The sequence below is a fragment of the Durio zibethinus genome, chromosome 13, assembly GCF_047325235.1.
Source record: "Durio zibethinus cultivar Kanyao isolate XHJ-2024 chromosome 13, ASM4732523v1, whole genome shotgun sequence".
Classification (NCBI taxonomy): Eukaryota; Viridiplantae; Streptophyta; class Magnoliopsida; order Malvales; family Malvaceae; genus Durio; species Durio zibethinus.
In genome coordinates this window covers 19280661-19308589 of record NC_143174.1, presented here as the reverse complement: position 1 = coordinate 19308589, position 27929 = coordinate 19280661, and the positions used below count along the sequence as shown (strand labels likewise).

Below are 27929 nucleotides of genomic sequence, written 5' to 3'. Positions count from 1 at the left end.
TGTGAGCTAGATATTATTGGTTGACAATGGAAAAAGATTGCATCGATTATGCCCAAATGTGTCATAAATGCCAGATTTATGCTAATAAAATTCATGCTCTGTCCAGTGCTTTATATGTTATAGCACCACTTTGATAATTTTCTATGTGGGGAATGGATGTTATTAGTCTTATCACACCAAAAGCTTTAAATATGAATAGATTTATTTTTGTGATGATTGACTACTTCATCAAATGGGTTGAGGCTACCTCATTGACGACAATGACTAAATCTGTGGTCTGTAAATTTATCAAAAGAGAAATAATTTATAGATATGGGTTTTTAGAAAGAATTATATCAGATAATGCTAAGAATTTGAATAACAAGATGATGCAAGAAGTATGTGCTTAGTTCAAAATCAAATACCATAATTCAACCCCGTATCACCCAAAAATGAATGGTGCAGTGGAAGCCGAAAATAAAACATCAAAAGGATTATGGAAAAGATAACTGAAACATACAGGGACTGGCACGATAAGTTACTTTTTGCCCTACATGCATATCAAACTTTTATGCAAACCTCTACAGGAGCAATTTTTTTTTTTTATTTATGGGATGGAAACTGTATTACCAGTAGAAGTAAAAATCTCATCTCTGAGGGTCCTAATGGAAGTGGGACTAGAAGAAGCTGAATAGATTCAAGAACGCTATGAGCAATTAAACTTTATTAAGGAAAAGAGATTAACAACCTTATGCCATGGCCAATTGTATCAAAGAAGAATGATACGAGCTCATGATAGAAAGGTCAGACCTCGATAGTTTCGAGAGAAATAATTGATGTTGAAAAGGATTCTTCCAAGTCATTATGACAATAGAAGAAAATGGACTTCAAATTGAGAGAGACCTTATGTGGTAAAAAAAATATTTTCTGAAGGAACCTTGATCTTGTCGAAGATGGATAGAGATAAACTCCTTGGTCCCATCAACTCTGACGTAAAGAAAAAGTATTTTGCTTGATTTTTCAAAAAAAAAAGTTAAATTAAAAACTTGAAAAGGCGATTTAAACCATAAAAAAAGAGACAGTTTGAACCATACAAAAAAAGGGGAGAAGTTCAAGTCAAAAACTTGAAAGGGCAATTTCAAACCAAAAGAAGGATTAGAACTTTAAAAGGCAACTGGAATTGGCATATCAGAGACAGTAAATTTTGAAAAGCTTCAAAGTATTAGGGCATTGAGTTTTGATCGAGTTTTTGAAAAAAATCTAAAATTTGTTATCATGGTTATCTAATCATTTGTCCTGGGGCATTGCCTCTCTAAAATAATCATCCTTGTATAGTTTTTTCCTTCACACCATCATCTGTAATTAATTATCCACATAAATGAAAGCCATCTCATCATTCTCTAAATCTTATACATTGTTATTCCTCTTTATGCCTTACCATGAATAGAAGAAATGCATAACTTGCATCCTCATACTTTCAAATTGGGATAATGATAAATGATTGAACAAAATCATAAGAAGTATGTTATTTTGAAGGATTAAAAGAGGTAAAGCCAAAAAATAACCCAAAAATAAAAAAGAGAATTTGGCTTTCATAGCTTTTTTCAACAAACAGGTGAAAAGACTCCTTTAATAGAAAACATGTCTCTAGGTTGATGGTTCCTCTACATGACTTCAGGCTAATGAAAGATGGTTTATTTGCCAAAATGTTCGGGTTGAATAGCTTCTTTATCAAATACGAAAAAAGATTTCTCTGTTGGAGTGCATAATGAAGGTGAACACGTAAGATGATGTTCGATGGTTTCTCTACTAAAAGTGCACAGAAATGTGAATACAAAAGCTTTAGTACCATAATTCATGATTCATCTGCATCGTAGATAAGACATATATTTGCATCATCTCATTCACTTGATCTTAGCTCAGTCCAAATCCTTTTTTTATGATTCATGGTTTTATCCCAATCATTTATTTTTGACCTTGACTCGTCCTGATCACTTCATTTGACTTGTGGTTTCGTTTCGATCATCTAACTTAGCTTAGTCCATATCATTCTTCTTGATTCATGGTTCTATCCCGATCATCTATTTTGACCTCAACTCGGTCCTGATCATTTTATTTTGACTCATAGTTTCATCCCTGTCACCTGATCTTGGCTCAGTTCAGATCGTTTCTTATGATTTGTGGTTCCATCCCGATCATTTATTTATGACCTTAACTCTGTCCTGGTCATTTCATTTGACTCGTGATTTTGTCTCGATCACCTACTCTTGGCTTAGTCCAGATAATTTTTCTTGATTCAAGATTTCATCTTGATCATCTATTTTGACCTTGACTCTATCATAGTCGCTTCATTTGACTCATGGTTTCGTCTCAATCACTTAGTCTTGGCTCAGTCCAGATCATTATTCTTGATTCGTGGTTTCATCCCGATCATCTATTTTGACTTCGACTCCATCCTGATCACTTCATTTGATTCGTGATTTGATCTCGATCTCTTGACCTTGGTTCAATCTAAGTCATTTTTTGAATTTAAGATTATAGTGGGTGTCTAGGTTTTGCAACATCATTGTCTAACAAATATGTGTAAAGATGGGCAGCTGTAGACAACCATTTTAGTCTGGGCCCAATCGGGCCCATTCTTATCCAAGCCTAGTTAGACACCCGTTTTGATCCGAGTCCAATTGGACCTATTCTCATTCAGTTTAATTGGACCAATTCTAGTCTAAGCCCAATTGGACCCATTCTAGTTCGGGCCTAATTGGGCCCATCTTAGGCTGAACCCAGCTGGGTTCATTTTGGTCAAAACCGTTCTGCCCATTTAGGTCCAATTAGATTTTATTATTATTATTATTATTATTATTATTATTATTATTATTATTATTATTATTATTATCCTTACTTCTTTTTTACTTTCTTTTTCTATTCCATTGTATTATTATTATTATTATTATTATTATTATTATTATTATTATTATATTTATGTTTCTTTTTTCTTTTTTCCCTTCTTTCTTTTTTTGTTCTAATTCACACGTAATAAAATTAGAATCAGAATCCTGTCGAGTCAAACTTTCAATGCCAAATCATATAAGCAGGAGACTGACTGGAATTTTGAACTCGAAAATCTTGCGAGACATAATGTAATCCCAGGATCCAAGCCTGGGATTGATTCTGTCTGTTTCCTGAAATTGCTCTTAAGATCGCCTATAAATTGAACTGATTCTAATACTGAGACATACAAAAACAAAGAGAAAGCAAAGAGAAAATTGCTAAAAAAATTTTAGGAAAATTCTAGCATATGGGGTTTCTGGGATTCAAAAATTGGGACTTTGGTTTTGATTGGAGTTTTGGAGGGATTTTGGGTTCAAGAAGTGATTTTAAAGTAGTAAAAGGTTCTGGGGAGGTTTAGGACTACCTAGGAATTTTTTTAAAATTTTTTGGAATTTTTTTGGGTTTGGGATGAATTTTTTGGCGAAGAATAAATTTTTTGGATAAACTTTTTGGCAATGTTTGAATTTTTTGATGAGATTTCAATGATATTTCAAAATCCAACATGCTTTCTAGAAATCGGTGAGTTCTTAAGTTTTTGAGTGAATTTTTCGATAAAATTTTCAGAAACCAGTGGGATTTCTAGTTTTCGGTGAAACTTTTTGTTGGGTTTTTAGAGAGAGGTCAGATGATTTTGAAAGGTAGAAAGGGAAAGGTTCTGAGGTTTCTGAGAAAAAATGCTGAAAATTCCCTTTTATACCATTCTAGAACGAAGTCATTTTGCTAAGCTAGGATCCACACGTTGACCCGAGGATTCGCGTACTGACCCGTATCCTGAACCAACCCGGTCCCAAGTTTTTCTTTTTCCATTTTCTTTTTATTTTTTTATTTCTATTTTAATTCATTTATTTTTACTTATATTTTATTTCCTTTTTTTAAAAAAAAAGAAATGAACAGAAAAATAAAAAAATATATTTTGTCTTTTTTTAAGAAAAAGGAAACTTTTTCCAAAAAAAAGAAACAAAAAAAATATATATATATAAAATTTATTATCTGGTATATTATAAAAATGAGCAAGACTTTGATAATTCGAAATCAAATTGACACCATCCCTTAGATGGGTGCTATGAGAATGTTACAATCTTTCTTATACGCAATTAACTTTCGAACTTAATCTCTATTTTACAGATCAATTTTAATCAAGTAGTCAATAACACTTAACTAAAAAAAATTGATGACGACTCATTTTCATTTCAAATATAACGATAAATCTACGAATCTATACATTATGACACCCATCACTATTCAATTGTCAATAATAAAATCCTCAATTCAAACAGTAGCTATAATAGAAACGATCTCATCCCCATGTCCACTAGTGCAATAATCTGAATCACCATAGGAAACAAGCAACCTTAGCTATAATGGAGCCTTGTCAACGTTAGAAAGGTAGGCAGTTATCTGGATTGTGTAAAAGTTTACCCAGACAGGATATCAGACAAGGTCCAAGATCAGAATGAACAGCAAGGAGCCAAGCGGCAAGGGAAAATGAATTGAACATGACCGAGTACCAAAGTTGATTAACCATTTAACTTCTAAAAGTTGAACATAGCGTGGTAAAACCGCTAAGGCCAGTTTGGCTACTCATGCACCTATATAGCATGACCTCAATCAACAATAATTAGCAATGATATGATTAAAAAGTACAGAGATGTTATATTATGGATTCTAGAACGTTTGATCACCACTGGTATAGAGGCTTTACTTAAAATTTTCCGTTCTCAAACAGCATATTAAAGCCACTATGAGAATTCAGCCCAGAGCAAGTACATGAAATTATGACAACCGGTAATAATTTCATCCACATATAAAACAAAGTAATGTAAAAATTTCAGGATTTACTTATATAAAATGGTTGTGTAAGTTACAACACTATCATAATTAAGAGGTTAATGAATGGCAATATCCATCGTTACTCCCAACAAAGGAATGGGGATTCCTGTTAACAAGTTTATGGTGCAGTTGGTTTGCTGGCCCCATGCTTACATGGAACTCGTTGGTTTTGATTCTTCAACTCATCTCCAGCCACAAGAAAATATGCAGTGTGCCTGAAAAACACATTATAATGTTTCATGAATTTTAAGAAGAATAAAATGACAAACTTTCTCTCACACAAGCAAAGGAAAAAATAAAATATTAGCACAAAAATGAAACAAAAGCAAATATGACACCTGAAAAAATTCATCATTTTGTCTTTTGAATCAGCATCAATGTCAGGGGTACTCTCCAGTGCCTTTTCCATATGATGTAACCATCTCTCTGCAGCTTGATGTGTGACTGGAAATGGTCTATGACGTCCAATCAATGCAGGATGACCTGCAAACGCATCACAGGAAAAGATACGAAGCCCAAAATAAACCCCAGTCCAAGAAATGGTTAAGAGAAAGACTAGAGGACAGAAGCGTTATTACCAAATGATTAACATCCAGTAAGTCGCAAGAAGAAATCGGATTCTAGCAGCCTGAAACTATATTCTCTCTGATTTATTACCCTAAAGGCAGCCTCAATAGGGATACTTTATCCTTTATCACTCATATCAAGGAAGAATAACCACAAACCCATTAAAGGGTGTAAGAAAGCCAGCCCGCTCCTAATACTATCAACTACAATTATATAATTGTCCAAAATATAGAAGTAAAATTAAGGCTATTATCCCACAGTAGATGGTCAGCTTTTCTCTTTCTTCACCATAATGTCTCGCAATCAAAATCAAGGACAACATCATGTAACAGCCAAAAGATTTTTTACTGCAATTTGCTAGAATGTTAATTTGAAGTAAGGTAAGTACACAATTTCGTCAAGAAAGATCTGTTATAAAGACCAAACAGGGAAGGTAGACTCTACTTTTGCTCAGTCTAATACTGGTAATTCCAAAACCATTGCTACATCTATTACATGAAAAACACCTAGATACACCATTAAGGAGTTCAACTTACTTCTATTGTTGAATAATTGAATTTCATATTCCGAAATTAGTCTAAAAATCTTTCCTTTCGTTTCAAATTCTTGAACTAATGTTAATCAAACAAGCCCCAAAACCACCGAATAGATTTGAACAAAAGTTTAAAGCAAAAAAAAAAAAAGAATATAAACAAACAAATGATTAGGCAATGACAAAATGAAACAAAAGGATGGAAATTTAGCAAACCTTTCCTCTGAGAATAAAGAGGAGGTCCTCCCATCCGTTGCACAAAGAATTCATATTGATTCTGAATGGCCTCTTCTTTCTTGGAATTAGCAAATATTGATCGAAACCACTCTTCTTCTTCATCATCATAAACCCTAATTTCCAAGGCAACCAATCAAAATACAAGATCTTGATTACAAAAAAGGCCCCGTTATGAAGAAAAAAAAAGGATACCTAGTGTAAAAATTGGTGGAGAGGTTGATGAAAGTTTGGAGTCCCAATTTCTGGTACAAATTAGAGTCGTCAATGGCAAAAGCATCGGCAGTATTAACGCCGCTCCACTCAGAAGCCTTTTCCTGCAGTGACTGCATTTCTTTTTTCTTCTGTTTGATGTCCTTGGTCGGAAGTGCAACTGAGGAACCACTGGAGAATCAGTTGAGTTCCCTTGAGCTGTTTTCGACTATATAAAGGCGGTTCGTGGTGGTCGCGTGGTGGGAACGCTCATTATATATGTGTATTTTTTTTCTCTGTTGCTTCCTGTTGCAATGAAATCAATCTCCAAATCTGTGGGCTGTGGTCGTTTGGTTCCGTGGGCTGATGGTTTTTGGTTGGGATATTTTATTCTTTTATGAAGCCATTCTGGGCTCATTATGTCGATAAATGGGGAAGCGGTGGACCAATGGAGCAAAGTTGGGAGTTTGATGCGACGCTATTGGTTAACTTTTATATCGAATCTAGAGTTGTATCACGTTTTTCTTGCTTGATAATTACTTCACCAACAGCTGTAAAGATGAGCGCACAATTCGAATTTGATCGAATTGATAAGAAATAAATTTGAATTCGATGTTAATTTTAAATTTAATATTTAAAATTTAGTTTGAATTTGATTAAATTTTATTTTTTAAATTTAATTTAAGAAAAAAATTAAATTATTTAAATTTATTTGATTAAATTTAATTAATATATAAAAATAAATTTAATTTTTATATTAGATAAAAATTTAATTATTTATATTAAAATTTAAATTTAAAATATTTTATTAATTAAAATATAAAAATTTAATTAGATTCATGAATAATTTAAATCGAATATAAAATATTTAAATTTAATTAAATCAATAAATTAAATACCCAAACTCAAATTTTACTCAATAATAATTAAATTAAAATTTTATTTAAATTAAATTTAAATAATTTATAAATATTAATATATCATTTATATTTTTATTCACGGCCACAAATTTTAAGCCTTTCGAATGCCTCCAAGACAAAAGAAAGAATATTTTAAACAAGGACAGGTGGATGACGTGTAGAGATTTATTTTGAGCGGATGATGAGATGAATTTAGGTGATATTAATTATTTTAATGGTAATATTGTGGTTTATATTTTGAGATTAAAATTAATAATAGAGTTATGTGTTTATTGATTAAAAATAAAAATATGTATTTAAATTTAAAAATAATAATAAATGTGAGATTGAGTATAATAGTAATTGTTTGATTAAAGATAATTTATTGTTATAATTAAAAAATATCTTTTATTTTCGTTTTACACTAAATCAATACTTGTCTTAAGCAAACTAACCTTATAAAATCTGATGATTCATTATACCCTTTCTCTTTAGTGTCCAACTGAAAAAATAATGTAAAAGGATTCATTAGACCTTTTCCCTTCATCTTCAACTTAAGAAATAAAGATTAAATATAAAAATGATTAAGTGTTATATTTTTTGTTAATTTGATATATAAAAAAATAAAATTATTAGTTTGATATTTTAATTTTTATTATATTATTATTTTAGTACCTTTAACTAACATCATTAATCAATTTATTGATGTGATATGAACATCCAATTTAATATTAAAATATATCAAAAAGTTCACCCAACGTTACATCATAATTTCTTATCAGCATTAAAATAAAATTTTAAAAAAATTTAAAAATTCTAAAAATTTTTAAAAATTTTTCAAAACTTTTGAAATATTTTAAAAAATTATAAAATTAAAAAAATATAATTTTTTTAAGTTAAAAAAATTTTTAAAAAATTTATGAAAACTAAAAAAATTCAAAAAAAATTGAAAAAATGAAAATCTTAAGAAAGATAAAATTTTCTTAAAATTAAAAAAATAATTACAAAAACTTAAAAATTGGAAAATTAAAAAATATATATAATTTTTTTGAAAAGTTTCAAAATTAAAAATATATAAAATTTTTTGAAAAAATCTGATAATTTTTTAAAAATTTTGAAAAATTAAAAAATTTCAAAATTCATAAAACATTCTAAAAATTATAAAAATTAAAAAATTTTGCTGAAAAATAATAATTTAATAATTTAATAAAAATTCAAAAAATACATAAAAAAATTAAAATTGCAAGATTTAAAAAAAATTAGATTTTTAAAATTTTTTACAATTATTTAAAAATTTTTAGATTTTTTTAAAAATTTTAGATTTTTTATTTTGAATTTTTAAAGTTTTTTTAATCTTTTTTTAATTTAAAGAAAATTTTATTTTTATTTAAACTTTTATTTTTTTTTGAAATTTTCAATTTTTTTGAAATTTTCAATTTTTTTGAAATTTTCATACTTTTATGGAAATTTTGAGGTATTTTGAACTTTTTAGGTTTTTTTAATGTTTTTAAATTTTTAAAAAATATTTCAATTTTTTATTTTTTATAAGTTTTTCAAAGTATTTTAGATTTTTAATTTTTAAATTTTTTTTAAATATTGATATAACAATTGATAATGCAATGTTAATTGTATTTTTATAAAACGTATAAATATTTTATTAAATATTTATGTCACATCAAAAAATTAATTGATCACGTTAATATCAAGTACCAAATAAATGCTGAAATAAAAATTAAAATCTCAAACAAATAATTTTATTTTTTTAGATATTAAGGTGATAAAAAATATATAATATAAGAATTATTTTTATATTTAACTTAAAAAATAATGCAACCGATAGCTCCAATTGCAATACTACCTAAATATATCACACAATACAGTTGGAGCAAAAAATAAGAAAAAAAAAAACTTGGATCCGGCGTGCTTGGCTCCCTAAAACTAACATTTTCAATTTGACCAAAACTAAACCCAACCAGTTGACACTCCGAGCCATATGCAGGGGGAGAGAGAGCGAGAGAGCAAGGGAATATAAATGTTAGCATACAATCAACAAACTCGCGCAAAAATAAATAAATCCCCTATTCGTATTTAAAAAAAAAAAAAAAAACACCTAACTGGCTAACCGCTTCTGTCTTAAAAAGGAAGTTTCTCTCTAAAAGATCTCCGATTGCTTTCATCTTGGCAAAAGCTGTAAAATCTCTTGGAAGTTTATAGATTCGGTGTTGCAGATATATGGAGGGATCGATTGCGATAAGTTAACCATGATGATTGAAGTGGAAGAGATGGAGAAGGCGCGAACCAGGATAACCGGCCTCGTCTTCGGTGGGACGGGGCACCATCTGTGCCAGAGGTTGGTTCCTCATATATATATAAAAGAAAAAGAACACTAGGGTTAGAGGCCTTAGGGCAGAGCCGGAGCATAATGGAGAAAGCTAACCTAAAAGGCTAAGGTTGTTTACTTGGGTATGAATAAAAATCTGACCTTTTTGGGGGTGGGAATTGGTTTGTAGGCGCAACGAGCTCCAGTGACGGCTCGGCGTTCGTCGCCCCCCACGAGGGATGATGATCACGAAGGCCATCACGTCTTTAATCTTGGCGAAAATCTCACTCCCAGATGTAATCTTCTTTTTTCCTTTTTACCTTAATTTTCAAATTTTTTCTTTTGAATTTATGATTTAGTTTTTGATTAATGGTTTGCGTAACTTATTTTTTGACAGATAAAATACTTAGTTAGATGGGTGAAGGTTAGCTGGCAAATTGCTCTACTGTGAGATCTTTTAATTTTTTTTTTATTATGGTTGTGGGACATTTCAGCAAAAATTGCTAGTGCTGTGGGCACATTTGGCCGAGCTTTGGATTGTTGGGACTGTCAAACACGAGAGTATGTTGCAATTAAGGTAGTTAGAAGCATACATAAAGAACATGATGCAGCAATGGTTGAAGTATAATGATTGAAGTTGATATACTTCAATATCTGGCTAAGAATGATAAAGGCACCTCATGGTCAGTGTCTTACTATTTTCAGTTTGTGGATATTGCCTCTCGTCTTATTTGTGCTTACAGACTCTTTTGGTTAGTTCTTGCAGCTGTGTGCAGGTTCGGAATGGGTTTGATAACTGCAATCGCATTTGTGTGGTAAGTATCCAATGAAACTTCTTTTTAACTATTTTATGTGTCTTTTCACTCATGCGTTTTCTTTAAGGAAATTATGAATCGGCAGCCTTTTTAAGAGGTTAGCTTAGCATTTTGCTATGAAGAAGTGGCTGAAGTTTTGAATGATGCTTCATTCCTTCTCTGTTTGCTGTGATTCTTTTCAGGAGATTTAGTTGAAATCCTGATATTTATTCTGTAAATGGATGGGGTAGTTGAATTTGTTATGATACCTTGATTATATGTTGTCCTTGTGGACTGCACTCATGTAATTGGAACTAAACAAAAACCTTTCTGTTGATGCATTTTAATGATGTTACCAGGTATTGGAGAAGCTTGGACCAAGTTTATTTGATTTTCTAAAGAGATATAAATACTGCCCATTTCCTGTGGATCTTGTTTGGTAATTTGGACTGCAAGCTTTTGGATTCTGTAGCATGTGTCGTGTGTGGATTGTTCTTGGCTCCTATTTTATCCTCTTTCCTTTTCTAACCAATTAGCCCTTCTGTTTCTTGGTCTATTTTGTTTGTTCAGGGGTAGCATGGGCTGCTTATTGTCTCCCTTTTGTTTAACATCTTTTTCCCATGCTGCTAATATATTTGGCAGATATGCATGATTTACACTTAATTCACACTGACCTGTGTATCTTCTGAATATGTAAGGCTTCCTGGCTGCAAGGTATATGGCCTTTTATAATAGACAATTTATGCCATTTTAGATTTGGTGTGCAAACTTGGTTATGAAAATAAAAAAATGCTTGGAATGGTGCAGATGATAGGACTTCTTTAGATGAAATGCATTTCAGGTGCTTGCCAAAGTCAAGTGCCATTAAGCTGATTGATTTTGGTGGTACTGATTTTGATAATCAGAATCCTAGCTCCATTTTTTCCACAAGGCATTTCAGAGCCCCTGAGATAATTCTAGGTAACCAAGTATTGTGTTGGAAAATGAGAATGTGTTCCATTCCTAGTATGAAAAGCCAATGTGTAGTCTTTCTTCTGTTCTTTTCCTCCCTTTTCAGGAATAGGTAAAAGAAATTCAATTTTGAACGATAAACTTCCAGGTGCTAATTGAGTTTGCGTTTCAAGGAAGGCTATTCGAGGATCACATCATAGAATCTAGGAGCAACAATACTAGAATGACTGATAATGTTTTTTCTCTGAAAATCCTAACTGGAAATTTCATTAGTCCTTCCTTTTCAATATCACGTATTTGATTATGTTTTATTGACTTCAGTTGCTGGTCTGGATCTTTGCTTTGATTTTTTATTTTCTGCTGGTTCCTTTTTACCTTGCTTGTTTCTGTGTATGCTTTAAATTACTTTGACATGCTTCAGTGTGCTATCTGTTGTTTTGAAACAGTTATAAAAACATTGATGCAGGTCTTGGTTGGAGTTATCCATGTGATCTATGGATTGTTGGTTGTATACTTATTGAACTATGCATGGTAAGTGCTGCATTTCTTCTGATGCATTTAGCTTCAATCAGATGTGAAACACAGGAACTTACACTGTTTGAATTCTTTTTGCATGGTGAAGCATTATTTCAAACCCATGAGAACTTGGAACATTTGGCAATGATGGAGAGAGTGTTAGGACCTATTCCTGATAATATGATTTGAAGGGCTAAGTAAGTTGTCAGCTTACTTTTAGTTTCGTAATAATCAACTGATTGTAATTCCATGTATCACCCTATTTTGGATTTTATACAGTCGGGGTGCTGAAAAATATTTCCGGAAAGTAAATTGGGCTGAAGGAGTGGTATCTAGGGATAGTATTAGAGCTGTTAAGAAGCTTTATCGTCTTATGGTCAGATTTGCTTTCATGTGTCTGCTTTGGTATGTACTTTTCCTTTCTCTATTTAACACTTGTTCTTTATTCAGACCATGGTATCACGTGTAGAGAGCTCAAGATATTCGCTTGCAGAACTGTTGATGGTTTATTGAAATTAAGAATCTCAAGGTAGGGTAGAGCATTCCCCGTTCCCATCCCCGAATTTTTATGTTATATCCATCTACTAACTTATATTCAACAGGTATTTTTGAATAAATCTCTAGAATAAAACTATTTTATTCTTCTATATTTTTTTTATTACAATATTAGAATTGCATAAAAATATATAGGCTAAAGATTGAATGTTCGCAACCTTAAAACTCAAGATTTTCATGCATTAAAATAGCTAATCAATGAGTAATTTACACTATACGCATAATAGAAAAATATTTAATGGATATGGTGTAATTACCTTAATCACTCTTTATTCTAAAAATAAGAGACTTAACTACAATAGATAAAGTCAGTCAATCAAATAATAATGAAGATTAGATATCCATACTCCCTCTCAAGATGGTTGGTAGATGTTAATCATGCCCAGCTTGAACTTCAGATTCTTGAAGTTGTTTTGAGAGTGAGCTTTAGTGAGTATGTCTGCAGTTTGGAGGCATGTGGGAGTATAAACTAATTTAACAATTCCTTCCTCTATCTTCTCTTTGATGAAATGACGATCAATATCCACGTGTTTAGTCCTATAATGATGAACATGATTCTTTGCTATTCTTATGGCAGCTTTGTTGTCCCAGAATATCTTTATGGATTCTTTTGCAGAAACTTTTAACTCCCCTAGCAACCTTTTCAGCCAAATTCCCTCACATATGCCACAAGACATAGCTCTAAACTCAACTTCTGTGCTACTTCTAGCCACTACAGATTGCTTTTTGCTTCGCCTAGTAACCAAAATTTCCCACACATAGGTACTATAACCAGTAGTTGATCTTCGGTCAGTAACATATTCAGCCCAATCATCATCAGTGTAAATTTCAACATTTCGGCATGATGTCTTCTTAAAAAATAACACTTTACTAGGACTCTTATTTAGGTACTGTAAGATTGGATGCACAGCCCTTAAGTGTTCCTTAGTTGGGTTGTTCATGAATCTGCTTACCATGCTAACCGAAAAATAGGACTCTTATTTAGGTACTGTAAGATTGGATGCATAGCCCTTAAGTGTTCCTTAGTTGGGTTGTTCATGAATCTGCTTACCATGCTAACCGAAAAATCGATCTCTGGTCTTGTATGAAAGAGGTAAATGAGTTTCGTAAGTTTTTGATATCTGCCCTTATCTGTTGGTGGACTTCCTTTTTTCATTCCTACCTTATTCATTTTGTTCATAAGGGTGTTAGCAGGTTTGCATCCAAGCATTTTAGTTTCCTTTAATAAGTCTAGGACATACTTACACTATGAAACAGAGATGCCATTCCTTGAGCGAGCTACCTCCATGCCAAGAAAATATTTAAGGTTTCCCAAATCTTTGATTTTAAGTTCTTTGGCTTGGAGGTTCTTTAGATTGCTAATTTCTTCCACATAGTCTCCATCATCCACATAGACAATAAGAATGGCTATTTTTCCTTCAGGTGAATGTTTGACAAACATGGTGTGATCAGTTTGGCATTGTGAAATACCATACTTCTTTACCACCTTTGTTAGTCTATCAAACCATGAATGTGGGGATTGTTTGAGGCCATATAAAGATTTTTGAAGTTTACATACCTTGCTAGAATTGTCCTGGTTTTTGAATCCTTAAGGGATTTTCATGTAAACTTCTTCTTTTAGGCCGCTATTAAGAAATGCATTTTTGACATCTAGTTGGTGGAGTGGCCAATCTAGATTTGCTGCCAATGATAATAACACCCTGATTGAATTAAGTTTAGCAACCGGAGCAAATGTCTCCTCATAGTCAATACCATATGATTGTGTAAATCCTTTTGCAACAAGGTGAGCTTTGAATTTGTTAATACTTCCATCTGCATTGTGCTTGATAGTAAAAATCCATTTGCATGCAACTGGATTTTTCCCTTTGGATAATTCCTGAAATCTTTCATGTTTTGTTCTTTTCTAAGCCATTGGTTTCTTCCAAAACTGCCATCTTCTATTTTGGTTGCATGAGTTTTTTATGAATATTGTTGAGAATTTGCATATTGTTTAATGTGGTAACAAAAGCTTGATAATCGGGTGATAAACCTTCATAAGAAACCACATTACAGATTGGGTGTTGAGTGCTTGAACTGACACATTTCCTTAGAGCAATCGGTTGATCAAGATCATTAAAAGATTCAATTGAATTAGATTTAGTAAGAATGTTACCTATGTTGGTTTCAAGTATCTCTAGAGTTGGTTTGAATTCTTGGTTTTGCTTTGAAGGTGTACATTTTCCTAGATCCTTCTGAGTTTTATGTTTTCTTGAATAGACAATCAATTCTTTGTTTGTTTTCCCTTGTGTAGACTTCAAGTTTGGAGGATCTAATTGGATGTTTTGGACTTGAAAGGGAGTTTGAGGATCTGGTTGGATGTTTTGGACTTGAAACGGACTTTGGGAATCTGGTTAGATGTTTCGGACTTGAAGGGGAGTTGGAGAAGTGTTTGCTGGTTCGGTAATAGGATCTTTCCAAAGCTGATATTCCCATGTGATTGGATTCTTTCCCTGAATGGCAATTTTGGGAAAGTAAAGCTGATTTTCAAAAAAGGTAACATTCATAGAATGGTAGAATTTCTTTGTTACTAGTGAGTAACACTTGTATCCTTTTTTATTTGGGGAGTATCTGAGAAACATGCATTTGCTGGATTTGAGATCTAATTTGCTTTGGTTTTGTTGGCTGGTAAGAACAAATGTAGTGCATCCAAACACTTTAATGGGAATAGACAAGATGATTTGAAGGTGAGGATAGGAACTGAGAAGAGATTGGCAAGGGATTTGAAATTTCAGGACTAGAGAAAGCATTCTGTTTATAAGATATGTAGCAGTAAGAATAGCCTAACCTAAAAAATGCTTAGGTACATGGGTAGCCATCATAAGGGATCTTGCAATTTCCAACAAATGTTGATTCTTTCTTTTAGCAACACCATTATGTTGAGGAGTATCGACACATGAGCTTTGATGAATTATACCATGCTTCATTAGATATGATCTAAGGATTGAATTGTAATATTCTTTCCCATTGTTGGTTCTTAACACTTGGATTTTGGTTTTGAATTGAGTTTGGATCATATTGTTGAAGTTTTGGAATAGTTGGCCCACTTCTAATTTTTCCTTCATAAGGAATACCCAAGTTATCCTGGTGTGATAATTAATAAATGTGACAAATCATTTCGAACCAGTAATGTTATTTACTCTGGAGGGACCCCAAATGTCACTGTGTATCATTGAAAACGGATGGGATGATTTGTAAGGCTGATTAGGATATGTGGTTTGGGTATGTCTGGATAGTTGACAGACTTCACATTGAAAGTTGTTAGAATTTTTATTGAATAATGAGGGAAACAACCTATTGAGGTACAAAAAGTTTGGATGACCTAATCGATGCTGCTACAACATGATATTACCATCTTTATTATTACTAAAGGATGAAGCCACACAAAAGGTTTTTTGATATATGTCTTTCAGAATCATTAGCTCTTAAGATATAGAGTTCTACACACATCTTAGCATTGACAATCATCTTCCCTGAGTCCAAATCTTGAAATTCACATATATTTGAAATAAATTTATTAACACACTTAAGGTCTCTTGTAAGTTTGCTTATAGTTAGTAGATTGCAACTTAGATTTGGGACAAACAGAACAAAATTAAGTGTTATCTCTTTGGAAATAATAACAGAACCTATATCGGCTACTTTTGGAATTAACCCGTCAGCAATTCGAACTGTGAAGTTTCCATGACATGGGTTGCATTTACTGAATATAGATGCATCCCTAGTCATATGGTCTAAAACTCCTAAATCCACAATCCATGAATTTGATTTCTCTAGTTTTACACTCAAGAAACTTAGAAAATTACCTTTTTGTGCTAAAAACCCTGTTCCAATAACACTAGCTTTGGGGTTAAAGGTAACCTCCGACGTCAGGCTCTTCTTTCTACTGACCATGCTGGACTTCGAGTGAAAATTTTCAAAGGTTCAGATTGTGATTTGATACCATGAAGAAATCTCTAGAATTAAACTATTTTATTCTTCTATATTTTTCTTATTACAATATTAGAATTGCATGAAAATATATAGGCTAAAAATTGAATATTCTTTGCTTTAAACCTAAGATTTTTCATGTATTAAAATAGCTAATTACTCTCTACTCATAATAGAAAATATTTAATGGATTTGGTGCAATTACCCAAATCACTCGTTATTCTAAAAATAAGTGACTTAACTAAAATAGATAAAGTTAATCAATCAAGTAATAATGATGATTAGATTTCCACAATTTTAAATTTATCTTCACTCTTATCCTCACGGGTATTTAATGGATATGAGTAATCTCTATTAGGGGTATAAATGATACATCAGTACTTGCAAGCTATTCCAGTTTGATTCGAATAAAACTCGAATTTGGCTCAATCATTGTTGAATCGAGGTCGAGCTCGCGTAGCTCGAATTATCGAACGAGCCAAGTTTGAATATTCTAATACTCGGTTCAAATAGCTCGTGCATCTAACTAAGTTTTTATATTTTAATATATTTTAATTATTTTAACTAGTAATTTACTATTTTACCTTTAATATACCTAACCTAGAAAACCCTACTTTTTTCATTTTGTTTGTTCTTTCTCAGATTCACTCCCGACTCCTAAGCAAGTGGTGCTTCCTCCAGTCCCAAACACCCTATCAATATCCCAATTCCCAAGTGGCGCCTTTCTCAGTCAGTCATCTTCTCCGATTCCAGTGCTTAAGTCTTGATATTTCTTGACTCCATTCAGCAGTAAAATCTCGGGCACTTCAGGTATACAGTGCTTAAGATGGAGGCTTTTACTGTCAAGGATCACAGAGGGGAATATGAGTCCATACTTCATACTATATCTAGTTTTTCATTCGTGGATTTCTTGGATTTTTATTATTTTTTTAATTGAGTTGCTTGACAGTGTATAAGAAGCACCATCCACTGGTTTTGCCTTCTTGTGGGAGTAGAGGGTATCTAGCGGGCTGGATGCAAGAGAGGCCAGCCTAGGGCTTATAACTCAATGAACCAAAAAGAAAGAAAGAAGATGGAAAGCTTTGGATCCTGTGGATGCTTTCTTCGCTTGATAGATTAGGATATGCTCATAATAATCTATGCATCTGAGGGAGTCTGCACATCTGGTTCAGATGTGCATTAATCTAATATAAAATGACAAATCTTGCTGAAAGAGACTTGATTAGGCTATTCTGTGTTGGTTTATTTAGCTGCGTCATAGGTTGAGTAACCAATGAATTAATTTCAACTTCCCTCACCCTGTTAATGTACTGCAGATTTGTTGAAATCAATTGACATTATTCTGTGGCATTTCAGCAAAATAAAACAATTAAGAAAATACTGGTAGCTGGAAGGAATGACTACTGTCTTATGAATGCAGGATAGTACATCATTCTGTTTTGAAAATGTGACAGTTGCATTCAGTTTCTGACTTTCCAGGCTGCTGAAATTTAATGCTGCTGCCCTGCAGCTTTCTGAGTTAAACTCGTTAAGAGAAGGTCAATCTGAGACTTTTTCTTTCTGGTTTTCAGTTTTGGATATTGACCTTTTGTGCTCTGGTTCTGGTCTATAAACCTAAAAGCATGGCAGTGGCAGTTGATTTGTTTTAGGGGTAAGCCAATTGTGTCTTAACTAAGCTGTACTTCCTGCCGTATTTATTATACATGGTTGAGAATGAACTAAAAAATTCTTTAATTTACAAGTGATAAAAAGAGTTATTGAGAACTTCTTGGCTTGATGTTAGATTTAAATTAATCAGATACCATGGAGTTGGTTTGATTTTCTTCCGAAGTATAGTCTTTGTTTTTTGCCTTTTTGATAGGCCTTTAATTGAGTTCGCATCTTGTTGTTACTTTCAACTGCTTAAGCTCTGGGCCAGCTTGTCAGCTTTATTTTCAGTTTTATTTTTAAATTGAATAAAATAGTTTCATTAATTTAACAATGGGAGCAAAAATTTCTGCAGGTCTATGTAGATAAGCTGGTGAAGAAAGCCTATGACAACTGGATCAAGTCATAGAGTGTGATGGCAAGTCACTGTTGAACTTCAAGCAAAATAGGAGGTCAAGTGCTCGAAATGAACTTTAGATCATCAGCTGCAGTTACCACGGCTGCCAGTTGCAGTTCCTACTGAGCAAGTGCACTCGGGCCCATAGGTTGGAGGTAAGCATTATGATTACTTTAAACATATATCTCAGCTTAATCTTTCTGGAGTTATGCTCATAAACATCATTTTGCTTATTGCCTCCTTACTTCCCCTTTTCCTTGGTACAAGACAGAAGATTAACATAACATGGTATGAGTAAAGGTTCTTTATGAAGGATGAAAGCTTGCTATGAAGTAAGCTAAATAAATATAAAAATGGAACCACCTAATATAAGAAAATTCTAAAAATAATTGATACTTCTGTTTTATCTAGCATCACTGTAGTATAGTTAAGATAGTTAAAGACTAAAGTTACTATTATTCTTATTGTTAATTGTAATTTGTTTGTTTTGTAATTATTCTTTTGTGTAAGTTTGTAGGAAAAAAATAAGGGCCAAACGATCATTTGAAGACATAATATTGTGAAGACATCATTACAAGCATGTATATTGTTGTCGATTTGTAGTAACTTGTGTGTGTGGACTTATTTGCTTGGATATTTAATATCTTTCAAGTAGAACTTTAATTTTCAAGATTAATTATATCTTTTATTTGTGTGTTGTATTTGAATCATATGATGAGTTTTTTATTTGCATGGATTTGATTGTTTTGTAAGTTATTATTATTATTGTTGTTGTTGTTGTTATTATCTTGAAAATATAATATTTGTTAGGTTTGGTAAAAAATAATTATAAAACATCTCAAACTCGAGCTCAAGTACAAATAATCAAGTTTTTGTCGAGTATAAGGATCGAGTTTTTTTTACATGTTAAACAAACTTAATTGATCGACTTCGAGTAATTTAATTTTTATCTCTAAGTTAAATTTAAATTAAAAAAATAAAATTTGGTAATGTTCGAATCGAATTTTGAGTTTCAAGTTTGAAGTCGAGCTTGAATTTTATATTATATCGATTTGAATTTAATTGATTATACATGTAATCTTTATATTCAAAATTTAAAAAATAATAAAATTTGATTTTTTAGTTTTTTTTTTAATTTTTATTTTGTATATTTAAGTAATTTTTTTATAAGTATATAATTTTTAGTAAAGATATATTAATTTTAATTAATTTAAAATAATAATTTATATTATTTAATAAAAAAATTTATTTATTAAATATATATACATGACGAGATATAGATACGTTGCAAATATTATAATATACATTCTCATTTATGTTTTTAATAAAATTTTAAAATCATATTTATTTTTATATTTTTAATATAACGTTAATTTTTATCTTTATTCGAGAAAAATGTTGAATTTTTTATTAAATATGAATAAAATTGATATTTTTAATTGAAATATAATCCAACCTCAAGCTCTTAATCATCCCTTTTCTTTTATTAAAAGAAAAAATCTAGGTTAAGCAGAAAATAGTAAATTAATGGTTTCATAGTGCTTGGATATCTATGGGAGACCAATGGCAAAGGCCACAAATTTTGAGATCCCCATGTTTGTATACGAATGTTGGTATAGAAGTTGCATCTTCTGTTGTGAAGTCCTTGATCACAATAGCCCCTTCTTTTTATTGAATTGGGGGGTAGGGCTCTTGTTTGGATTGTTTAAAACAATTGCTTAAAATGTAAGTAAAAATGGACCATCGGACTTTCTTGGGATGATACGAGGGAAGGGAAGAAAACTATTTTCCTTTCTGTAAAAATCAGATAAGCAATGTTGTTGTACAAACAAATATTTTTTTAATTCAATTTGGGGAGATTTTGAAAAGTAGAAATGCCAAAATAGAGTTACCAATAATCTCTGCAAGAACACTGACCATCCTTGAACTGGTGAAATCTATTAGCATCTCTCACCACAAAAACTACCTTTAGAATCTTTGACAAACACTTGATGAAATCATGACAGTCCCCACATATTCTTAAGTTCTTGAATACCCGGATCACTCTTGCTTCAGCCCAGCCTCCATGGAGAAGCGCCAAACCAATTGCCAACTTCTCACTGTGAACTCTCAAGCTCTCTTCCTTGGACTCCTCGTCTATATCACGCAATGCAAATTTCACTTCATGAACATAGCCCAAATCTTGTTTCATCCTTTTCTCCATCTCCTTCAGTACTTGATGGATTTTCTCTGTCAGCGGGTGTGTGTTGTCTCCGCCATGGAAAAAGTGGACCTCCTTGTCAATCTCCACCCAACTACGCCCTGCCTCTTTCTTCAACCCCTTTGCTTTTGCTAATTCTCTTACTTCTTCGCAGTCCATCCAATAGCCAGCCCCAGCATAAATATTTGAAACCATCACGTAGTTGACAGGGTTGTCGCCATCCAATGTTAAAAGGTTTTGCCCTACTTCTTTCCCGAGTTGCAGGTCTCCATGTACTCTACAAGCACTGAGCAACGTTTGCCATATACCTACATTTGGCTTTAAAGGCATGCTTTCTATGAGGTCCTTGGCTTCTTTCAAGCGTCCATCTCGACCGAGAAGATCAACCATACAGGCATAATGCTCTATCCCAGGTTTGACCCATCGATTACGACACAGCTGTGAAAAACATTCTTCACCTTCTTTAATGAGTCCAGAATGACTACATGCCGAGAGTATAGCCAAATAAGTCACCCTATCAGGCTCAATATTATCCAATTGCATTTTGTAGAAGAAATGAATTGCCTCTTTGCCAAAACCATGCTTTCCATAGCCAGTGATCATAACCGTCCAAGAAACAACATTTCTTGTTGGCATTTCATTGAACAGTTTTTCTGCCTCGTCTAGCATTCCACACTTGAGATACATATCCACAATTGAATTGTGCACAGATATCTCTAAACCAGAAGGAATCTTAACAGCATATGCATGCATTTGCTTGCCTTGCTCCACAAGTGCAAAATCAGCAAACACGCCCATCATACTTGATAGAACAAACCCATCCACTTGCGTGGTGCTGTTTTGAAGCTGCCTAAATAACTCAACGGCCTCTGCCAAGTTCCCTTCTTGAGCATACCCCAGAATTAATGCACTCCAAGATATAAGATTTTTCTCCGCAATCTGATTAAACACCATTCGAGCCTCAATCAAGTTCCCACACTTTACATACAAATCAATTAGAGAACCTGTAATGGCTGCCTTTCCTGAACATGGAAATCCACTAGTGATCAAAAAACCATGAATCACTGATCCTTCCCTAATCTTACGAAGACCACTACAAGCTTTCAACATGGTTGTAAATGTATACTCGTCCGGGATTTCTCCATTTTGTTGCATTTTATGGAACAAAACTAAAGCTTTCTCACCCTGGCCTGCAAGTGTATAACCTGCTATAATTGTGTTCCAGCTTATAAGATTCCTATCTTGCAAAACATTAAACATGGTCAATGCTTCATTGATTCTTCCACATTTTGAGTACATATCAACTATAGAATTCCCCACCACAAGGGCACAATCAAAGCCAGATATTACACACATACCATGAATCTGCATCCCAATCTCAAGAACATTCAAAATTCCACAAGCTTTAAAATTTGTGGAAAAAGTAAACTCATTTGGTTTAAAACATGAAAATACCATCTGATAGAAAAGTGACAATGTTGCTCTGGCATTACCATTTTGTAAATGGCCACACATAAGCGCTGTCCAAGAAACCACATTTCTCTCAATCATTCTGTCAAACACGAGAGAAGCCATGTCCATTATACCACATTTTGCATACATATCTACAAGATCATTGCTTAACATCAAGTCAAAACCAAATCCCATTTTCACAGTTGCTGCATGAACCTGAACCCCTTGATCGGGCAATGATTTTTTTGAACAACATCTTAAGAGATTGGCTAATCTCTGCCTCTTACTCCTTATAGGAAATAACAATCGGGTCATTGATTATCGTGCAAAACTGCGTTTCAGTTTAAGTCCTTTATTTAGTAAAAATCCTTTCTGTGCCCATGTTGCATGATTGCGTGACCTTAGCGGAATTGAAGAAAATTGATGCCAATCTTTCGAAGAATGATTTCTTCGAGATAAAATGGTGGTTTTTGTAATAAAAGCACGTTCTTCGAGTTACTTGCCAATCTCCGGGTATATTTCATATGTATGGATTTGATCATTTGAACTAAAGTCTCATTCTTTATTCATATTCCATGCCGTGGAATTGTCTCACTTCACCGCCTTAATAGATTTGGATGCGGATATCTATATCATGTTTTTACATCAGATACTTGTAAAATAGAGTAACATTTTATATCAAATTCATGTAACAAGTCAAACACAAAATATAATTTTTTTTATCTTTGCCAAACTTATATAATAATTTTTGTTAAAATTTTGAACTGTAATGTTTATATATATATATATATATATATATATATATATATTTATGTAATTTTCACACCGTATCATTTTATCTTATTTAAAATAAAATTGCCAGGTCCTTAAGGAAATGGTTATAGGTTAATTTGCATTGTGGCAAACAAAAGGATATGAACAAGTATGAAGATAGAACAAGAGCTTTATCTTATAGCAGGACTCCGAATCCCAGTATCAGGTAAATCAATTCAGATACCATACAACTGCAGCATGAGAATCACAAAGTGCGAACCAAACCTCGGTGTCGATAGTTTTGAAATACAAAGAAATAACTTGCAAGTATACCAAAGAATACCATTCTTGATCTATTCAGCTTGGAAAAATACAGTGGGGAGCCAAAAACATACAACAAATGCCTTACATATTCTGAAACTAATCAACAGAAACATGCTTGCTGAATTGCTATGTAAAGGAGAGGCAACATATGACAATTATTGCGAATAATATACTGCAATCTATTAACGCTGCATCAATCACCTTCTGCACTTCCAATCCTACCTCCAAAGTCTTGCTTAATTGGTCAGCCCAATTATAGTCATCCGTGGAAGCCGCTTTGTTCTCTTCTCCTATAGCTCTCTGAGAACTTCCACGATCATCAAAAAGAAGTCGTGGGGTCAACAATGTCACATTGTTCAGCAAAATGAAGAGGCCTAAAGCTAAAAATACTCCCCAAGAGTCTGTTTCCTAGAAGAGGAAATCCCAAGCTTGACAATACAACTAAAACGGCCACAATTACTGAGCATAAAATGCGTGTCTTCTCAGATGCATAAACCGTGTTTCTGAATGCTGCACCACCCCTGAAGTAGAAATAAATGAATTTTGATCATCCAATGAAACTATGTTCCCTTCACGACTTGCATCCAAGGTAGGATCTTTAGTAGCTCCAATGCTTGTCCCGCCTCGATGCGAAACTGATCCCTTACCAATTCCACTATCATAAGCACTGGTCTGACTCGAATCAACATTAAAAATAGGATCATGTTTTAGCCTACACAGGACTAGAGCCTTTATCATCGGCATTGGGAGAAGCTGCATAGCAATAAATTTTCAAAAGCAATTAGTCCAAAGAACGTGGAATACATTAACAAAACCATTAGTATAGTATCCTTCGACTTTTGTTCGTTATTTTAGTTACTTGGGTGACACCAACAAAGGATATTTAATTGCGCATTCAACAAGCAAGTTAAAATTAAGAACCCCAAAAGCTAAACCTGAGAAGATACTTTCACTTTCCTAAATGGAGAATTGTTCTACCGCTGTAATTCAATTGCTCCAATTATCAAGACATGATAAACTGAAACAACCCTCGGAAAGATATTTAAACGTGAATAGAGAGGGGGAAAAGATATTTTCCTACGCCTTGTTGCCATGTTGACAATAAATCTTAATTTCAAAAAAAAAAAAAAATGCTGCTGTCTGTTGACAATGAGTACTAATCAGACTATGATTGGGTGACTTTGTTATGATATGGATATATCACATTTGGGTCAAATTTTGGACTTTGGTTTGCTGTGGATATTACGTTTCGGACTGCCATTGTCCTTTTGGGCTATTAACTAAAATTGGATCATATTTGAGGCTTTACTTTGAGGTGGATGTAAAGTTAGGGCTACATTTTGGGCTTCGTTTATTAACATCAGGCCGACAACAAAATTTAAGTCGCTTTGGACAAGATTTGGAAAAATGTCAGAAGTGGGATTTGAACCCACGCCCTCTTTCGAGGACCAGAACTTGAGTCTGGCGCCTTAGACCACTCGGCCATCCTGACATGTGTGTAAAGGATTAATCATATTACTATTATTTCGTTAGATAGGCTAAGCTATATAGAACTGGAGTAGAATGGGACGGACCGTCCCTACCGGTCAAACTCCTTCCCACTTCCCAGGTGAAGTTTCAAAAGGATGCTTAGAGACTGAAAAGGGGTTGAAGTAGCATGAAGAGTAAACAGGGGATTTTTTTTAGGGTTGGAATTGGAGATTATCATTAACAAGCATAACAGAACAGCAGAGGTAAAGGGTGCATAAAAAACTGAGCATTATCTGTTATTGAAGCATAATTCTCCTGCACAGTAAACAGTAACCCCCTAACCTTTCCTCTTCAAACAGTGAAGATGTTTATGAATTGTGATGCTCTTTTTGAAAAAAGGAAGCCTTGGTGACAATCATCATTGTCAATCGAGACAAGAAATTTGTCAGCCTTCTCAATATTTCCACCAGTATTATTACTTTTTCTCGATCAAACTCAGATGTTGAAATAGAAATTACTTTGAAGAAATTCAAGAACCGTTGTTCTCATAAATTACATCCAAAACCAATATCAAAATTTCCTGGCTGCTACAAAAAAAAGTGTTAGAAGGACAAGCATTTTGAGCATATCCGCTGACCTGATTAATTCTGAAACTTTCAGCTGTCACTATAGCTGCCCTGATCCACCAAACAAAAGGCCTTGTGAGAGTGAAAACCCATACTTAAAAGGCTACCAAATAAACTTCTTATTCAATTACCAAAGGAATGAATGCTTAGATCTGTTTTGAAGTTTGAACCATTCATTAAAAAAATAATTTGAGAGTTACTAGCTTTTATTCAGCAAAATGCAAAATCTTTATATTATATATAATCTTATACAACTAACCTCACGCTTGTAAGATATAATTCTTAAGTTCCAAAGTGCCTAAAAATTTGAGTTTGAATGTTTGATAATTGCAATAAAAGGTGTTCTAATATCTAAATAAAATTGCGATTCTTCAGATACGTGACGAGGTTCTGGTTCTTTACGGATGTAGCACCTACACTGCCATTCCAGTTCATATGCAGAATCTTGACTGGCAAATGGCACACTGGTTAGGGCTTTGGCTTCCTCAGCTAGCTTCGTCTCTGGCGTGTTACTGAACTCTTCGAAAGGTAAATCATGCCTAACTTAACAACTACATGCATTGTTTTAAGCAAGCCTCATTTTGCGAGCTTCTTGAATTTCAAAGCTATATTCCTCAAACATCAAGAGATAGACAAAGAGGGATTAAACACCAATACCTTCTCTAATTTGAACTCATTTTTGATAGGTTAGAAAAAGACACAGGCTTTAGCTACTTTTGGACAAGACTCCTTAAACTAATCTGTGTGAGTATTATTTTCCTTCTGCTTTTCTTATTTTGTTGGATTTGATATACAATAACCAAATTAAGCGATCTTAAAATTTTCTATGGTTTACATAAATACTTGGAAAAAATATCTCTAAATTGACAGTTTATTGAAGCTTAAACAAGATAGACATATATATGTATATATGTATAATATTTGGATTAAGCTAGATAATCATTAAAGAGGCAGAAGGAGGAACCAGTAAGGACATTTAAATCCTAGCTCCAACATGTTTCTATAATTTTTATTTAGCTCATAAATAAATTTAAAAATTTATTAATTACAACTTTTATCACTATAAAATTGTAATTGCATTCTAGGAAATAATTAAATTATAAGAAGTGTATACTCAATCCTTTGACGTACAAACTGGTAACTACATGTAAACAAATCCCTCTGCTTAAACATTCATAAGCAATAATATACCCTGTCAACCTTTTAAGCTTATTGTCCTTTATTCCTTGAAACAATTTGTTCTCATGATTATTATTAAATTTTAACATACTTTATGCTAAAATACCCAATCAGGATTCCTTAATCAAATTAATAAATTGCTAAAGAAATGTTTTTGCTCATAACGAAAATGTGGAATTCCACCCTGAGAATTTACATTTTCATAATTTGAAATAATAAATTTTCAAAATAAATCGCATTCGTTGATATATTAAAGAAATTATAATAATTAATTAAAGTTCATCATTATCTCATAATTGAAGACCTTTTACATAATAATAGCATTGAAAATTGTATCCTATAAGTGGCAATATTAAAAGATACATTCTCACCATAGTCCAAATTCAATGCATTCCAAATGCATTAACATACCAAATCAATGTCTCATTTTTATAATCAAGGCAAATCATCTCATTGGTACACTACAATCTTTACAAATAAAATTATTCTATTGTATTAAAATTGTGAATAAATTATAATTAATTAATTATATAATATAATTAGAATCTCCTATACATTAATTATATTAATGTACCCTAATCACATTTTATATAGTTAAAATGGACAACCATTTATCACATAAATGTAAACACATGCCAAAAAATAAAAATTATTATTTTGTAAAAATAATAACTTTTATTATTAAAACATGTCACATAATTATTGGATTTAAAAGGCAAATTTCCTACAGGATTCTCCAATCTCCATCTCTAACCAAACATTTACAAGTAAATTTCATTTTACTCCAATGGCAGTTTACGGTATTTGCAGTACATTCAGCTGGTTGCTTCAATTACTCACTAGCTGCACGCCACAAAACAACAGCTCATACGGGGATTGGAAGTAAGGTTGAAGATTTTAAGCACAGAAGTGTCTGGCTAGGCTACAACTATTCGGCTATTCCATTTACTGGTCAATTGTCACTCTCACCACAGTTGGCTACGGAGACTTGCATGCAGTGAATAAAAGGGGGAAGATATTTAACATGATTTATATGCTATTCAAACACTGGCCTCACCGCTTATATAATCGGTAACAAAGACAAATCTCATCATCCATGCAGTAGTCAGAACCTTTGCCATGGTTATTCTCTCTTCTGCTCTCGTTTCATTTATAGAGAACATCTTCCATCTCATAGACAACAATAGCGTACAAGATTAGCAGCATATAAAGCAGTGGATCATCAGGAAACAGACTGATAAGTCTTGCTTTGTCAGTCCTACAGGCAACCTTCCGCATAATGCTAATGTTGTTTGGATTGATATGATTCTATCGTCTTCGGTATTGAGATTAAGGTAGCTCTATGCTGGCCAAATTTCTCTCATATATTTCAGACTTGCACGACCCACAATGCTACTTCACATAGCATTTTAATGCAAACATATTAAATAAACCATAAAGTAAGATCATGTCTTGACGGAGAGATGCCATCAATGAGTTATTGCGTTATGCAAGCAAA

The 27929-nt window shown here is 32.9% G+C and overlaps 2 protein-coding genes, 1 non-coding gene and 2 pseudogenes across 4 annotated transcripts; 1 reads left to right on the top strand and 4 right to left on the bottom strand.

Annotated features, from left to right (window-relative positions):
- Window positions 1–4842: 4842 nt before the first annotated feature.
- LOC111302915 (group 2 truncated hemoglobin 3-2) lies at window positions 4843–6755 on the bottom strand. Its single transcript, XM_022898803.2, has 4 exons — window positions 6386–6755; window positions 6173–6306; window positions 5196–5340; window positions 4843–5072 (listed from the first exon to the last, which is right to left on the bottom strand). Exons 1-4 carry the CDS (start codon window positions 6520–6522, stop codon window positions 4976–4978), a joined length of 513 nt encoding a protein of 170 aa, XP_022754538.1. The 5' UTR covers window positions 6523–6755; the 3' UTR covers window positions 4843–4975.
- Window positions 6756–9105: 2350 nt separating this feature from the next.
- LOC111302914 (serine/threonine-protein kinase AFC3-like) lies at window positions 9106–18586 on the top strand (annotated as a pseudogene). The gene is made up of 8 exons (XR_016326539.1): window positions 9106–9631; window positions 9792–9897; window positions 9999–10025; window positions 10096–10284; window positions 10368–10416; window positions 10755–10834; window positions 11793–11877; window positions 18386–18586. The product of XR_016326539.1 is annotated as a serine/threonine-protein kinase AFC3-like (transcript).
- Window positions 18587–20188: 1602 nt separating this feature from the next.
- Window positions 20189–22737, bottom strand: LOC111302532 (Tetratricopeptide repeat (TPR)-like superfamily protein). The gene has a single exon (XM_022898398.2). The coding sequence runs from the start codon at window positions 22392–22394 to the stop codon at window positions 20316–20318; it is 2079 nt and encodes a 692-aa protein (XP_022754133.2). The 5' UTR covers window positions 22395–22737; the 3' UTR covers window positions 20189–20315.
- Window positions 22738–22945: 208 nt separating this feature from the next.
- Window positions 22946–24131, bottom strand: LOC149515392 (uncharacterized; annotated as a pseudogene).
- Window positions 24132–24564: 433 nt separating this feature from the next.
- Window positions 24565–24648, bottom strand: TRNAL-CAA (transfer RNA leucine (anticodon CAA)). Its single transcript has one exon. It is a non-coding gene; the product is annotated as a tRNA-Leu (tRNA).
- Between the last annotated feature and the right edge of the window lie 3281 nt (window positions 24649–27929).

What these genes read in the sequence shown, in the direction of transcription:
- LOC111302915 (XM_022898803.2), bottom strand. Translation starts at nt 6,522, where the DNA reads ATGCAGTCACTGCAGGAAAAGGCTTCTGAGTGGAGCGGCGTTAATACT. An exon ending in TCCACCAATTTTTACACTAG is followed by an intron (nt 6,307 to 6,385) that starts GTATCCTTTTTT and finishes CTTGGAAATTAG; the next exon opens with GGTTTATGATGATGAAGAAG. An exon ending in AAAATGATGAATTTTTTCAG is followed by an intron (nt 5,073 to 5,195) that starts GTGTCATATTTG and finishes TGTGTTTTTCAG; the next exon opens with GCACACTGCATATTTTCTTG.
- LOC111302532 (XM_022898398.2), bottom strand. Translation starts at nt 22,394, where the DNA reads ATGACCCGATTGTTATTTCCTATAAGGAGTAAGAGGCAGAGATTAGCC.